The sequence below is a fragment of the Lepus europaeus genome, chromosome 2, assembly GCF_033115175.1.
Source record: "Lepus europaeus isolate LE1 chromosome 2, mLepTim1.pri, whole genome shotgun sequence".
Lineage (NCBI taxonomy): Eukaryota > Metazoa > Chordata > Mammalia > Lagomorpha > Leporidae > Lepus > Lepus europaeus.
The window spans coordinates 110,008,283-110,025,100 of record NC_084828.1 but is presented as its reverse complement, the minus strand read 5'-3'; the positions used below and the strand labels follow the sequence as shown (position 1 = coordinate 110,025,100).

Sequence of the window (16,818 nt, the reverse complement as noted above, 5' to 3'; positions counted from 1 at the left end):
CAAGAGTTCTTTATACATTCCTGACCCTAGATCCTTATACACTGGCTTTCTTACTAGCCTCTATAGCTATTGCCATTCTAAAAAAGTACAGCAATTGAAGTTTTAAAATTGTAAGAACTATAAATTTTTGATTGCTTGCTTTATGGTTTCTTATACTGAAAAAATTATTCCCTAATTCAGAATCAGGATTATTTAACATTTAACTCTTAATATTTAGGTCTTCGATCTTAACATTTATATCTTTGATTCCTTTTGAATTAATACTTATATACAATGTAAGGTCCAACCTCTTTTTTTTTTTAAGATTTTATTTATTTATTTGAGAGACAGAGCTACAGGCAGAGGGAGAGACAGAAAGATCTTCCATCCGCTGGTTCACTCCCCAGATGGCCCGCAACAGCCAGAGCTGGGCTGATCCAAAGTCAGGAGACAGGAGCTTCTTCTGGGTCTCCCACAGGGGTTCAGGGGCCCAGTCACTTGGGCCATCTTCCACTGCTTTCCCAGGCCACAGCAGAGAGCTGGATGGGAAGTGGAGCAGCTGGGACATGAACTGGTATGGGATGCCAGTGCGGCAGGCGGAGGCTCAACCTGTGCTGCAGCGCTGGCCCCAACCTCACTTTCATTTTCCCTTAAAGATTTATATTTATTTCAAAGAGTGATGAAGAGAGGGAGAGACATATAAAGAAGAGAACTTCCATGTACTGGTTCACTCCCCAAATGTCTGCAGCAGTCAGGGGGTGGGCCAGATCAAAACCAGGAACCAGGAATTCCATCTTGATACCCATGGGAGTGGCAGGAATCCAAGTACTTAGGCCATCATCTACTGCCTCTCAGGCAAAATAGTAGGAAGTTGGATCAGAGGTGCAATAGCTGGGACTTGAATCCGGCACTCTGATATGGGATGCAGGCAGTTAAAGCTGCTGTTCCACATTGTTGACTCCCCCTCCTGTACCAAGTCTCATTCTTTTGGATGTAGATCCATTTGCCCATTTGTTGAATATTCTTTACTGATTGAATTGTTTGGCAGTCTTCTCAAAAAACAATTGCCTATAAAACCGTGGGTTTACATCATATGAAACGAAATAAGTCAGTCCCAAGGGGACAAATACCATATGTTCTCCCTGATCTGTGATAATAGAGCACCTAAAAGGAAACCTGTAGAAGTGAAATTGACACTTTGAGAAGCAATGACTTGAACAGCCCTTGTCTTGACTGTCAAGGAACATTTTTTTTTCCTTCTTCATACTATTTGTTGAACTCTTTACTTAGCATAGAGTTAATCATGTGTATAAATTCAATTGAAAATAGCTTTCAGTAAACAATCAGATTGGGAATAAGAGAGAGGGGAGGAAGTTTGTCACTGTAAAGCTGTATAGTTCTGCATTCATTGCTATGGACTAACTTCTAAGGGTATAGTTTAAAAACTTTCCATGGGACCCCAAATCCCATTAAGCTGGGTGGAAAAAAAATGCCATCTTAATTGTTAAAGTGATCATAGTAAGTGTTAAAGTGATCATATAGATATGATTAAATGTTAAAGGGATCTTATAAATAAGATCAAGTGTCTGGTAATAATAATAGATAGAATTAAAAAGGAGAAAATGTTCCATAAGGAGAGAAGCAGTCAACACAGCAGACTCATAGAATGACAATCACTTTAAATAGCACTCTGACCTCAGAATCAGCCCTTAAAACATTCTGGTCTGGCTGAAAAGCCCACGAGAGCCTTTCAGGCATGGAAAGCCAAGACACTGTGGCAAAAAAAGATCTCTGTGAGTGAGACCCCAATGGAGAGAAGTGGCCATCAAAGAAGGATGTACTTTCCTCTGAAGGGAGGAGAGAACTTACACTTTGCTATGGCCTTGTCTAAATACTGATGGAGATTGTGAACTCAAAAGGCTTCCATAGCCTAGGCAGCTCATGTCAAGAGCCTTGGGTGCTCACTAACATCATACATAAGAGTGTTGTTAAATTAACAGCAGGAGTCATTGTGCATTTAATTCCCATGCAGGACCTCTGTCCTCAATGAGTTAACTGTAAAACTGTTCTCAGTTTTTTTTGTGTGTGTGTGCATGCACACAAATTGTTGAAATCTTTACTTGGTATAGAGTTGGTCTTCTGTGTATAAAGTTAATTGAAAATGAATCTTAATAGAGAATGGGACTGGGAATGGGAGAGGAAGGAGGAGGAGGAGTGGGAGCAGGGGTGGGAAGGATGGGTATGGTGGGAAGAATCACTATATTCCTAAAGTTGTACTTAGGAAATTTACATCCACTAAATAAAAGGTTTCTTTGGGAGGGAAAAAAAAAAATTGTGGGTTTAGTTGGTTCTGGACTCTGAATTCTTTCTTGTTGATCTATGTATCTTTCCTTATGTGAGTACCACACAATGGTCTTGATATCTGTAGCAAGCTTTAACATTGGAAATTATTAATTCTTTTTCAGGATTGTTTTGTCTATTTTGGAGTCTTTGTATTTCCATATGAATTTTAGAATCAGCTTATCATTTCTGCCAAAAAGCCAGCTGGGATTTTGATAGGGATTGCACTGAACATGTGGATCAATTTGGGGAATATTATTATCTTAAAAATACTTAGCCTTCCGGGGGCTGGCACCGTGGCTCACTTGGTTAATCCTCCGTCTGTGGCGTCGGCATCCCATATGGGCGCCGGGTTCTAGTCCCAGTTGTTCCTCTTCCAGTCCAGCTCTCTGCAGTGGCCCCGGAGGGCAGTGGAGGATGGCCCAAGTGCTTGGGCCCCTGCACCCGCATGGGAGACCAGGAAAAAGCACCTGGCTCCTGGCTTCGGATCAGCGCAGTGTTGGCCGTAGCGGCCATTTGGGGAGTGAACCAACAGAAGGAAGACCTTTCTCTCTGTCTCTCCCTCTCATTGTCTATAACTCTACCTGTCAAAAAAAAAATACTTAGTGTTCCAATCCATTAACATGGACTGTCTTTTTATGTATTCACATCTTTCTTTGATGTTTTGTTGTTGCTATTATACATGTTTAACTATTTTTGTTAAATTTATTCCTAAGTATTTTATTCTTGTTGATTTAATTTTTTAATGGAATTGTCTTGTTAATATCATTCCTGGATTCTTCCAGTGACTTTTTAACACAGTGATATTTATTGTTACTTGTTTTTTTTTTTTTTTTCCCCTCTCAAAGATCCATCAATCTTACATAGTTCTGTGAGTAAAAAGAAATCTGACTCTACCACTTGCCAATTAGTCAGAGACACAAACAAGTTGGGAACTGGCCATGATACTGCAGAATCATCTCCACTCCTTGTCAAAGATGTCGTTTGTGAAGATGATAAAGGAAAAATCATGGAGGAAGTAATGAGGACTTATGTAAAACAACAGGAAAAACTGAACTCAATTTTGCAAAAGAAGCAACAACTTCAGATGGTAAAATTGTTATTTAAATGATAATTCATTATGAAAAGATACTTTTGCACATTCTCAGAGAAGTCAAGATGATATGTTGCAAATATATGTTAGATTGTTCAGTTTCACACTGGTAGGCAATTTTAATACATTTATAGAGAAGATATTTTTCAATATAACTGTTGCTATGTAGAACTAATACGAATTTTATATATTTTCTGACTTATTTTTTCCTGAACTAAAAGTTTTTTTTTTTTTTTTTTTTTTAATTTTTAACCTGATGGAAATAAAATTGTATTGTGATTCTGTACTTACAGGAAGTGGAAATGTTGAGTAGTTCAAAAGCTATGAGGGAACTCACTGAAGAACAACAGAATCTGCAGAAAGAACTTGAATCTTTACAGACTGAACATGCTCAAAGAATGGAAGAATTTTATGTTGAACAGAAGGACTTAGAGAAAAAATTAGAGCAGGTAATGAAGCAAAAATGTACATGTGACTCAAATTTGGAAAAAGACAAAGAGGCTGAATATGCAGCACAGGTAAGAATTACTCAGTGTATAATGTGCCCTTTCAACATGAATGGAAAGTGTTACTGCTCTGTTAAAGAAATTACTTTTTGTCATGCTCATTCACTAGGCTAGATTTCAATGTAGATAATTCTGTTAAACACAATTTTGTGCTAGATTGTCTAAGATGATTATTTGACTTTTATTGCTTTATTATTATTTTTTTGAAATTTTTATTTATTTATTTATTTTTTTTTTTTGACAGGCAGAGTGGATAGTGAGAGAGAGAGACAGACAGAGAGAAAGGTCTTCCTTTTTGCCGTTGGTTCACCCTCCAATGGCCGCTGCGGCCGGCGCATCTCGCTGATCCGAAGCCAGGAGCCAGGTGCTTCCTCCTGGTCTCCATGGGGTGCAGGGCCCAAGGACTTGGGCCATCCTCCACTGCCTTCCTGGGCCATAGCAGAGAGCTGGCCTGGAAGAGGGGCAACCGGGATAGAATCCGACACCCCAACCAGGACTAGAATCCGGTGTGCCGTGCCGCAAGGCGGAGGATTAGCCTGTTAAGCCACGGCACCGGCCTGCTTTATTACTTTAAAGTTTATTGGGTTTCTATAATTTATTTACTTATATTGTAAATCTAGCTCTCTAATAATCAAATATTATTTTAATGTAATATATGCTTTCAAATCAACATATTAGCAAATAACTGTTGCCTACTCTATTCAGAAGCACTGAAGCAAAAATAAATAAGCAAATCCTTTACGTTGATAATTGCTCACAGTTGAGGGAAGATGTACAAATATTAGCTTGAACAGGCTGTAACAAGGATCTAGTAATGCACAGAAAACAATTAAAGTGCTGTAGGTGTTTTAGGTGTTTATTTCTCTTGATCCTTTGCTTTATCTTCAATTTAATGTCATGTCGAATGTCAAGGTAATAGTATTAGATACTTAAAAGACTGTGGTATGCATGAAATAGTTTGTTTCGTAAAACATAATGTGAAAGTAGGTCTTTGCTATGGTATAAGATTAAATGGAAAAACAAAACTAAATGAATATTGACACAGCCTTTTAAATCACACAGCTGGCAGAACTGAGACAGAGACTGGACCACGCTGAAGCTGATAGGCAAGAACTCCAAGATGAACTCAGACAGGAGCGGGAGGCAAGACAGAAGTTAGAGATGATGATAAAAGAGTTAAAGCTGCAAATTTTGAAGTCATCCAAGGCTGCTAAAGAATAGGAACTGTTAAAGAGATCATCTGTGTATGCTGACAGGGTTTTTTTGTTTGTTTATTGCTTGCTTTGGTAATAGAATTCTGAACAACTTATCCGCATGACAATAGCTAGGCATTCTATCCATTTGTAGATCAAAGAAAGTGAAGAGATTATATATTAGTACATAAATTTTTACATTTTCCAAATGAATGAAAATGTAGGTTTCTTTGTATTTTTTTTTCAGCTTAGTAACAATATAGGATTTCAAGTAGTAGATAACCTGCCTATATTTCTAATGTGAATTTAACAATTGTATACTTTTTAAAAGCTGCATTATGTGATGGGAAATAGATGTGGTCAATTTTGTTATCCATATTTCAGACTCAATTTTAGATATAATGGTGGCATTATATTTCAAATATATACTATAGAACTACTCAAGGAGTTGAATCTGCATTTTTCTCATTAACACAATCTCCTTTATAAGTGATATATATACTCATTATACACAGACATTTGCTTTTACTTTGTTCAGATAGTGGAATGAATTTCTTCAATCCTCAGTTCTCTTTTAAATGTCTCCTAAGAGGAATTTCATTAATGAAGGAATACCATAACCCATGGGTGTCATTGGAAAGAGTAACATGCTTTGTTATGCATTGCTGCTAAATGTAAGAAGCAGTTGTAATTTGTTTTTCAGGTTAAATGTGGTTATACTTAGAAATTTTTTATGCTATATCTTCAGAAAAATAATGAATTCTGAACTTTTGTGTATGTTGTTAATAGTGGTGTGAAAATAATGTTGAGAAGAATTGGTGTCATTGATGTACATCAGTTTCTATACAATCCACAGTCCTTCTGTACAGGTTTTGTATGTAACTATGGGTTGGAATGAAATTTATATAATGGATTTGTTTTCCTTTAAATTGTAAAATATTAAACATATTGAAGGTTATTTTGGACTTTTGTATGTTAAATGTTAAGTCTTACCAAAAATTTGCACGAATGGACCATTTTCAATTACTACTTAACATCAAAATCAGGAATTTGCAGTCAACTGATAGTGTATGATAGCTTTGTATAGGAGTTTAATTATCTGCTACTAAAATTTTTAGATAATTTTTAGTTGACAAAAGAATTCCATAGTTTGGGAAAAGGCAACATCTTCTGTACTTTTTTTTTTTTGCACAGAAAAGTCTGTCACTCTTTAAAAGCAAATTTCCTGTTAATTCTTGGCTTAAAAGATAATAGAAAAAAAATTGTTAGTATGCAGTTTTTTAAAGGAAGTTTCCTGAAAGCACCAGTAGTTGACATTATTAACCCCATGAATTTTGTTTTTCATGCTTTCTGACAAGGTTCTGTATGTAATTAATACAAGTGAACTAGAATGAAAGTTGTATGCTATGTCCAGTGTAGAAGGCAGGTACTCCAATGTTGGTAAAACTTAAAAAGAAAAAAAAAATCACATATATTATCATTAACCAGTTATTTTCAGATTGTTCTTAATGGTACTCATATATCCCAAAAGAATTTCTATAGTTCCCAAAAGGGAACTTTACTAAACAGAGTATGATCTAAATGTGTATTTTCTACTTTCATTTCAATTTTTACTATATTTACTCTGTAATTTAATTTATTGATTCTTGGAATCTCAAGGTAGAACAAATGTTGAAAATGCCTATCTCTCTATAATTTATTTAGACCTTGCAAAAAAAATTACATTTATGATACACTTTTATTTTAGTTGTAAATCAGTTGTGTAGTAACTCAGCTTTTTGGAAGGCAAAATCAAGTACCTATAGTTTCATTTAGTTTTCTAATTCACATATGTTACTTATTAAATGATAAGTTCTGCTTATGTTACTTATTAAATGATAAGCTCTCTTATCATTTATGTTACTTATTAAATGATAAGTTTACTTGTGTCAATCCAAAACTTCTAAAATAACTTGCTTAGCCTTTGAAATATATTATAAAATTCTAAGCAGTGTCTAAATACTTCTGAATTATTTTAAACTCTGTATATTTGTAGTCCTTAACTTAAAGGAAACTTGCCATGTGATACTCTTCATTTCCAGTACATTAGTGTGCCATAGCTTTCTAACTTCCTTGAAAATAGTTTTTTAGTCAATTGTAGACATTACAGCTAATATTGTTAAAAGTAACTCTAAGTTATACTGTACCACACAGCTTGAAAACAATAGATTTTGTAAAACTTTTAAAGTGGCCTCTGCTAAAATGTGTTATCCATGTAACCCTTGTTTCTTCTTTGCATGCTTGTTTTGTGTGTGGGTTGCTACCTTAAAGTTTGTTTTGGTATTAGTTTATGTGTGCCACATTCTTTAGCAGATTCTAGACTTCATATTACTTTTTTTTAAGAAAAGTAAAAATGTTTACTCTAAAAGGCTGCATAAAAGAAACCTTTAAAAAGTTTTAACTTTGTATGTCTTTAGAAGGAGGAAAGAACAGCTTACTGGGTAGTTTAATTTGGGTGGTAATAGTTAACGTAGTCTGAATATTATGAAAAAAATGCACCAAATCTAAAAAGTAATCTGTGTAAACTTCCTTCTGTCATTGAGGAAATTCTTAAAACATCCTAATTTCGTAAGTGTAACTTGTAACACTATGAAAACATTTGACCAGCAACTTAAATTTGGCTTGTACTTTAGATTTTGTAAAGCATATTTTGCTTGAATTTCTGCGTCATGAGAACCAGTATGTTTTATGCTTCTTGAACCAATTTTATAGCATTTAATATATTACTGGTTTAGATATAAAACATTTGTACATATTGAGTTATAAAACAGTTACTGAAGTAGGTTAAATAGATTGAGTACTATATTTGCAGGTTATTCATACCTTTTAGAAGTTATGACAGAACAACTAGTTTATTTGCACATCTGTGGCTTCTGTTTGAAGGAAAGTAAAATGATAAGGAAATTCAAGTAATATAAAACATACTCAAGATATTTTTCTAGAATTAAAGCTGGTGTTGATGGTTTTGATCAACTTCTAAAATTTTCTCAACAGTTAAGACTTGTGTTTTGGTTATCTAGGGAAGAACCCTCATTTTTTAATTTGCCTTTTATGAGTTCAATACACATGATAGGACATTAAAAATTAACAATGAAAAATTGTGCTTATACTGTACATCTATTTCTGTGCTTAGAACTACTTGTTAATAGTTTTTATGGAAGCTCTCAGCAATAAGGGACTTATAACTGCTGTAATGTATGTTGTGGAATTGAATATTTAAACAGCTTAAATTTTTGTTGTAGTATAGGCTCCTTCCAATATTGGAAGAAAAAGCATTATGGGTATTTTATATTGCATCTTGTTTCAAAGGACAGTGTCTCTCTTTTTTGGTAAAATCTTTCCATTTAAATGGCTTTTAAACTAATACACTTTGGAGCCCTGTTTAGTAATACAGTTAAATGTTTTATGTAGCGCTACTGTTTTTGAACTAGAAAGTGATCAAATGTAAAAACAATTCTAAAAGTTAAGCCCAGAAAACAAAATAGTGTATTAAGTTAGTATAATATAAAAGAAATTTATAAGATTTTTTTTCCTTCACTATAGATACCTCACTTGAAAATAAAGCACAGCATACTTAAAGAAGTAGTTCTGGTAAAAACATTTTACTAAAATAATTGCTAAACCTAGGCACTTTTGAAGAATTAGAGTTTTTGAAAATTAAAATATACTTGCTTTAAACCATCTTGTTAGGACTGTATGTTTATCTTGATAATTTTAAGCCAACATAGAAGTCTTAAATTATTTCTAAACTTAATCTGTGAAGTGGTAAATGGGAATTAGCTGTTCTGCAACTGTTGTACAAATTGCTGACTATTGACCATAACTCAATTTAAAATTTTGCCAATGATGTACAGTTTTATGGTTAAAATTGCTGTGGTTGGTTGCATTACATGACAAACAAAACTGTCCTCTACCTCACGTGAAATAAATATTTTATATGGTTTTACTAAAATATAAGACTCATTTATCTGGTCATTTAGTTTACAAATTTTGAATTATATTTATTGAAACATGACATACTGTGCTCTTAGCTTATACCTCAATTGTATTTTGTGCTGTTTTCCATTTTCATGGCTTGTAAATAACTTGTATAGATTGTGGATCAAATTCCAAATAAAAACTTTTAATGCCAATGAAATTTGATTCATCTCAGTATCCTGTGTGAGGTTAACTTTCTTGTCCCCTAAAATCGACATTTTTCTCCTTTTCATTTCTTCAATGGCTGTTACTCATTACACACTATGTGATTAACTTAAAAAAACTATTTTATAAAGTAAGAAAATTTATGCAAAATTCCAGGTGATTATAATACCACCATCTGATGATGTCTCTTTTTCATGATACTTGACCTCTTGCTTTAAAATATTTACTCCATCCCTAGTGTGCTACCTACTACTGCATAGTAAATTACCCAAAATGTAGCAGCTTGAAACAACAAATAGCTTACTTGTCTGAGGATTGCAGGCTGGATGATAGGTTACTGGTGTTTTGGTTCAGGAGCTCCTGTAGGAGTGTGATTAGGATGTTGCCAAGTTTGATTTGAGCTGGCTGGAGGATTTGCTTCTGAGCTTGTCACATCGCTGTTAACAGGTGGTGCTCACTTGCTCACTCTGGACCTGGTGACTGGCTTACTCCAGTGATGCCACAATTTCTTTATGACCTAGACTCTTACATCACACACTGACGTTTGCCTCATCCTGTTAGAAGCTAGCTACTAGTCCAGTTTACGCATGATCCAAGACTGAGTATCAGAAGGTGGAGACCATATAGTCTGACTATAATGCCTCTAAAGTCTAATTTTATTTTTGTGGTAACTAAACAGAACTTGCCAGGGAAGTGTGTGAATTAATATCATTAAGTACATGATTCACAGTGTTCCTCAACCGTCACTTATTTCCATGTTTTTTTTTTTTTTTTTTTTTTTGCTATTCCAAACAAATTCTGAACCTATTAAACAAACTCACTGTTTTCCTTTCCCCTTTATGCCCTGATAAACCTCTATTGTACTTTCTAAGAATTTGCCTTTTCTAGCTTTTTAAGTGGAATCAAAAGATTGTCCTTGTGTCTGGCTTATTTCTTTCTTTTTTTTTTTTTAAATTTTTTTACAGGCAGAGTGTATAGTGAGAGAGAGAGAAAAAGGTCTTCCTTTTTGCCGCTGGTTCACCCTCCAATGGCCGCTGCGGCCGGCACATCGTGCTGATTCGAAGCCAGGAGCCAGGTGCTTATCCTGGTCTCCCATGTGGGTGCAGGGAACAAGCACTTGGGCCATCCTCCACTGCACTCCCGGGCCACAGCAGAGAGCTGGCCTGGAAGAGGGGCAACTGGGATAGAATCCGGCACCCCAACCGGGACTAGAACCCGGTGTGCCGGCGCCGCAAGGCGGAGGATTAGCCTGTTAAGCCACGGCGCCGGCCGTGTCTGGCTTATTTCATCTAGCGTATTTTCAAGCAGTCCATTTCATTCCTTTTTATGGCTGAATATTCTATGTTTGTACAACATTCCATTTATTTGTTGGTGGATATGGGTTGTTTCTGCCATTTAGCTAATAGGAGTAATGCTGCTGTGAACACGGGACTACAGGGATCTACAATATTCAGATTCTTACTTAGAAGATCCCTGGGAGTGAAAGTCACATGCTGATCTTATGTTTAAAGTTTGCCTTTTCTACAGGGCTGCATCATTTTATATTTTCACCAGAAATGCAAAGGTTGATTTCTGCTCATCCTCACCAACATGTTCCTTTCTATGTATTTTGTTGATAACGGCTGTCCTTATGAGTGTGAAGTCTTGTGTGTGTGTGTGTGTGTGTTTTAAAGATTTATTTACTTGAGACAGAGACAGACAGGTCTACCATTTGCTGATTCACTTCCCAGGTGGCCCAAATGACTGGACCTGTGCAGATCTGAAGCCAGGAGCTGTGAGCCAGCAGGTCTTCTAAGCAGGTGACAGGGTCTAAAGGACTTGGGCCACCTTCTGCTGCTCTCCCAGGCCATTAGCAGGGAGCTGGATTCGAAATGGAATAGCTGGAAATTGGAGTGGTGCCTATCTGGGGTGCTGGTGCCTAAGGCAGCAGCTTCACCTGCTATGCCACAGGCCAGCCCCACAATAGCTTTTAAAGTCTATTTTGTCTGATAATGTAGCCACCTAAGTTTTCCTTTGCTTACTGTTTGCATGGAATATCTTTTCTCATCCTTTCACTTTTATTCTATTTTTTCTAGATTTTAAATGAGTGTATTGCACACAGCATGTGGTTGGATTGTTTAAAAAACATTGTGCTGGGCCAGTGCTATGGCATATGGGTATAGCCACCGCCTGTGGTGCCAGCCCATGGGTATAGCCACTGCCTATGGTGCCAGCATCCCATATGGATGCCAATTTGAGTTCCAGCTGCTCCACTTCTGGTCCAGCTCTCTCCTCTGGCCTGGGAAAGCAGTAGAAGATAGCCCAAGTCCTTGGGCCCCTGCACTTGGGTGGAAGACCTGGAAGAAGCTCCTGACTCCTTTCTTCAGATCAGCACAGCTCCAGCTGTTGAGGCCATCTGGGGATTGAACCAGCAGATGGAAGACCTCCCTCTTTGCCTCTGCCTCTCTATAACTCTGCTTTTCAAATAAAGAAAGTAAAAAAAAAAAAAAAATTGTGCCAGTCTGTTTTGTTTTTTGATTGATTTATTTGAAAGGCAGAGTTACACAGTGAGGGGGACAGAGAGAATCTTGATCCGCTGGTTCACTCCCCAAATAGCTGCAATGGCTGGGGCTGGGCCTGGCCAAAGCCAGGAGACAGGAGCTTCATCTGGGTCTCCCGTGTTGGTGTCAGGGGCACAAGCCCATGTGCCATCTTCCACAGCTTTTCTAGGCCATTAGCAGGGAGCTTTATTGGAAGTGGAGTAGCTGGGACTAGAACTAGGAATCTGATATGAGATGCTGGTGTTGTAAACAGTGGCTTAACATCTTGTGCCACACAGTGGTCTCCACTGATCTTTAGCCCATTTAAAAATTATGTTACTTATTTTCATACTTTCGCGTTGAGTTCCTCACATGTTTTGGGTAGTAATCTTATTTCAGGTGTATGGTGTGCAAGTATATTCTCACATTCCATAGGTTGTCTTTTTGCTCTGTTGATTGGTTTCCTTATATGTGTGGAGCTTTTTAGCTTGATGAATCTTACTTGCCTATTTTTGCTTTTGTTGTCTGTGCTTTTAGGTTCACATAAAAAAAGAAAAAAACATTGCTCAGAACAATGTTATTCGTCTTCTCTCCTGCATTTTCTTTTAGTGGTTTGAGGTCTTATCATTAAGGTTTTAATTCATCTTGGGTTGATTTTTGCATCTAGTATCTTCAGCATCTAAGGATCTACTTGTCCAGACATCGGTCATTGAAGAGACTGCCCTTCCCCTTCATGTGTTCTTTGCACCTTTGTTGAAAATTGATTATGAATGTATGAATTTACTTGTAGGGTCTCTGTTTCATTGATCATCGAATTATGTGTCTGTTTTTATGTTAGTACCATGCTGTTTTGATTATTATAGCTTTGTAGTAGAGTTTTAAGTAAGGTAGTGTGATGCCTTTAGTTTTTTTTTTTTTTTTTCTGAATAGATGCAGCAAGAGTGGGCTTCCTTGTCTTGAAGTGGTTCTTAGAGGAAAAGCTTTCAACTTTTTATCATTAAATACTGTGTTAGCTATGGGCTTGTTTATGTCCTTTATTGTGTTGAAGAACATTTGTTAATGCATTCTTTATATACTTTGTTCAGTTTTTATCAAGAAATTATGTTGACTTGCATCTATTAAGGTGAGCATATTATTTTTGTCTTCCATTCTGTTGATGTGGTGCATCATGTTTATAAACTTGGATATGTTGGACCATCCTGCAACCCAGTATTAAATTTCACTTGTTCATTATGAATGATCATTTAAATTTTCTGTGGAATCCAGTTTTTTGGTATGTTGTAAAGGATTTTTGCATCTATGTTCATCAGGGATATTGGTTTGTAATTTTTTTGTAGTGTCCTCATCTGGCTTTAGCATCAGGGTAAGCTGGCCTCATAAAATGAATTTGGAAGTTTTTCTTCCTCTTCAATTTTTTTTTCAAGAATTTGAGAAGGATTGGTGTTATTTCTTCCATAAATGTCTAGTAGAATTCAGGACTGCAGCCATCGGATCCTGGCATTTGATGGAAGAGTTTTAAATAGATTTGGTCTCCTTACTCTTTTTTTTTTTAAGTTTTTATTTATTTATTTGAGAGGTAGAGTTACAGACAGAGAGAGGGAGAGACAGAGAGAAAGGTCTTTCATCCTCTGGTTCACTCCTCAAGAGGCCACGATGCCTGGAACTGAGCCTATCTGAAGCCAGGAGCCAGAAGCTTCTAGGTCTCCCATGTGGCAGTAGGGGCCTAAGCACTCAGCTCATCTTCCACTGCCTTCCCAGGCCATAAGCGGAGAGCTGGATCGGAATAGGAGCAGCTGGGACATGATACGGCACCCATATGGAATGCGAGGGAGGCTTAGCTCATTAAGCCAGAGTGCCAGACCCTTCCTTATTAATCTGTTCAGATTTTCTATTAGTTGAGGATTTCACCTTAATAGTTGCAGGTGTCTGAGAATGTTTTTTAAAAGAGGCTTATTCATTTATTTCTTTCAAAGAGTTACACAGAGATCTTCCATCCACTGGTTCATGCCCCAAATGGCCACCAACAGCCAGGGCTGGTCCAGGCTGAAGCCAGGAGCCAGGAGCTTCATCCAGTTCTCCCACGTTGGTACAGGGGCCCAAACACTTGAGTCATCATCCACTGCTTTTCCCAGGTGCATTAGCAGGAGACTAGATTGGAAGTGGAGCAGCTGGGACATATATGTGTTGTGCCCGTATGGGATGCTGATGTTGCAGGTAGTGGCTTTACTTCCATGTCACAACACTGGCCCCATGTCTGAGAATTTATATGTCCTCTCAGTTAATCAGTTTGTTTGCTTTGAAGCTCCTGGTATTTCTGTTGTATCAGTTGTATCTTTCATTTCTGATTTTATTTATTGAATATCTCTTTTTCTTACTCTAGCTAGTCTTGTTGATTGTGTTGATCTTTTCAAAAAGCCAACTCTTAGTTTTGTAGATTTTTTATATTGCTTTTTTTGTCTCTTTTTTTTTCTTTCTTTTTTTTTTTTCTACTCTGGTGTTTATTATTTCATCCCTTCTACTAACTGTGGGTTCAATTTGTTCTTCTTTTCCTAGCTCCTCGAGGCATAATATTAGGTTGGTTGAGATCTTTCTTTTTTTTTTTTTTTTTTTTTTGACAGGCAGAGTGGACAGTGAGAGAGAGAGACAGAGAGAAGGTCTTCCTTTTTGCCATTGGCTCACCCTCCAATGGCCACTGCAGCCGGCGCGCTGCGCTGATCCGAAGGCAGGAGCCAGGTGCTTCTCCTGGTCTCCCATGGGGTGCAGGGCCCAAGCACTTGGGCCATCCTCCACTGCACTCCCAGGCCATAGCAGAGAGCTGGCCTGGAAGAGTGGCAACCGGGACAGAATCCGGTGCCCCGACCGGGACTAGAACCCGGTGTGTAGCAATCAGAGAAATGCAAATCAAAACCACAATGAGGTTTCACCTCACCCGGGTTAGAATGGCTCACATTCAGAAATCTACCAACAATAGATGCTGGAGAGGATGAAGGGGAAAAAGGGACACTAACCCACTGTTGGTGGGAATGCAAACTGGTTAAGCCACTATGGAAGTCAGTCTGGAGATTCCTCAGAAACCTGAATATAACCCTATCATACAACCCAGCCATCCCACTCCTTGGAATTTACCCAAAGGAAATTAATTTGGCAAACAAAAAAAGCCATCTGCACATTAATGTTTATTGCAGCTCAATTCACAATAGCTAAGACCTGGAACCAACCCAAATGCCCATCAACAGTAGACTGGATAAAGAAATTATGGGACATGTACTCTATAGAATACTATACAGCAGTAAAAAAACAATGAAACCTGGTCATTTGCAACAAGATGGAGGAATCTGGAAAACATCATGCTGAGTGAATTAAGCCAGTCCCAAAGAGACAAATATCATTTGTTTTCCCTGATCGGTGACAACTAATTGAGCACCAAAGGGGAAACCTGTTGAAGTGAAATGGACACTATAAGAAACAATGACCTGATCAGCTCTTGTCCTGACTGTTGATGTACAATGTAATACTTTATCCTTTTCAGTATTTTTGTTGTTGTTGTTGTTGTTGTTCTAGTACTAGTGGTTGAACTCTGTAACTAACACACAATTATTCTTAGGTGTTTAAATTTTAACTGAAAAGTGATCCCTGTTAAATATAAGAGTGGGAAAAAGAGAGGGAGGAGATGTACAATTTGGGACATGCTCAATCGGACTTGCCCCAAATGGTGGAGTTAGAAACGTGCCAGGGGATTACCATACAATCCCATCAAGGTGGCATGTACCAATGCCATCTCACTAGTCCAAGTGATCAATTTCAGTTCACAATTGATGACTCTGATAGGTCTAAGAGTCAAAGGGATCACACAAACAAGACTAGTGTCTGCTAATACTAACTGATAGAATCAAAAAGGGAGTGAAGGATCCAACATGGGAAGCGGGATACACAGCAGACTCATAGAATGGCAGATATCCTAAATAGCACTCTGGCCTCAGAATCAGCCCTTAAGGCATTTGGATCTGGCTGACGAGCCCATGAGAGTATTGTAGGCATGGAAAGCCAAGACACTCTGGCAAAAAACAAAACAAAACAAAAAAACAAAACAAAACAAAACAACAACAACAACAAAAAAACAAACAAAAAAAAAACACCTAAATGAAAGATCTCTGTGAGTGAGATCCCAGTGGAAAGAACGGGGCCATCAAAGAAGGAGGTACCTTTCTCTGAAGGGAGGAGAGAACTTCCACTTTGACTATGACCCTGTCAGAATAAGATCAAAGTCAGCGAACCCTAAAGGCTTCCATAGCCTTGGCAACTCATGACTAGAGCCTAGGGAGATTACTGACGCCGTGAACAAGAGTGTCAAATTGTTAAGTCAACAACAGGAGTCACTGTGTACTTACATCTCATGTGGGATCTGTCCTTAATGTGTTGTCTACTGTGAAGTAATGCTATAACTAGTACTAAAACAGTATTTTTACACTTTGTGTTTCTGTGTGGGTGCAAACTGATAAAATCTTTACTTAGTATATACTGAATAGATCTTCTGTATATAAAGATAATTGAAAATGAAAAAAAAAAAAAAAAACCCCTGGTGTTAAATTGGAAATTGCATAGAAAATTAATCAATTTTTAAAAAAATATCATGTAGGATCTCTGTCTTTAATGTGCTGTACACTGTTATTTAATGCTATAACTAGTACTCCAACAGTATTTTTTCACTTTGTGTTGCTATGTGGGGGCAAACTGTTGAAATCTTTACTTAATATATACTAAACTGATCTTCTGTATATAAAGAGAATTGAAAATGAATCTTGATGTGAATGGAAGGGGAGAGGGAGCGGGAAAGGGGAGAGTTGCGGGTGGGAGGGAAGTTATGGCGGGGGGGAAGCCATTGTAATCCATAAGCTGTACTTTGGAAATTTATATTCATTAAATAAAAGTTAAAAAAAAAACAACCCGGTGTGCTGGTGCCGCAGGCGGAGGATTAGCCTGTTGAGCCACGGCGCCGGCTGAGATCT

The 16,818-nt window shown here is 37.4% G+C and overlaps 1 protein-coding gene across 3 annotated transcripts in view; it reads left to right on the top strand.

Moving 5' to 3' along the window:
- The window catches only part of SKIL (SKI like proto-oncogene), a 32,743-nt gene extending 23,471 nt beyond the window's left edge, over positions 1-9,272 (top strand). For all 3 annotated transcript variants that reach the window (XM_062211930.1, XM_062211933.1, XM_062211931.1), the window contains exons 5-7: positions 3,168-3,409; positions 3,706-3,930; positions 4,981-9,272. In XM_062211930.1, the coding sequence (XP_062067914.1) occupies positions 3,168-3,409; positions 3,706-3,930; positions 4,981-5,139 (626 nt within the window). In that variant the 3' untranslated portion in view covers positions 5,140-9,272. The remainder of the gene's footprint in view (positions 1-3,167; positions 3,410-3,705; positions 3,931-4,980) is intronic.
- Positions 9,273-16,818: the final 7,546 nt, after the last annotated feature.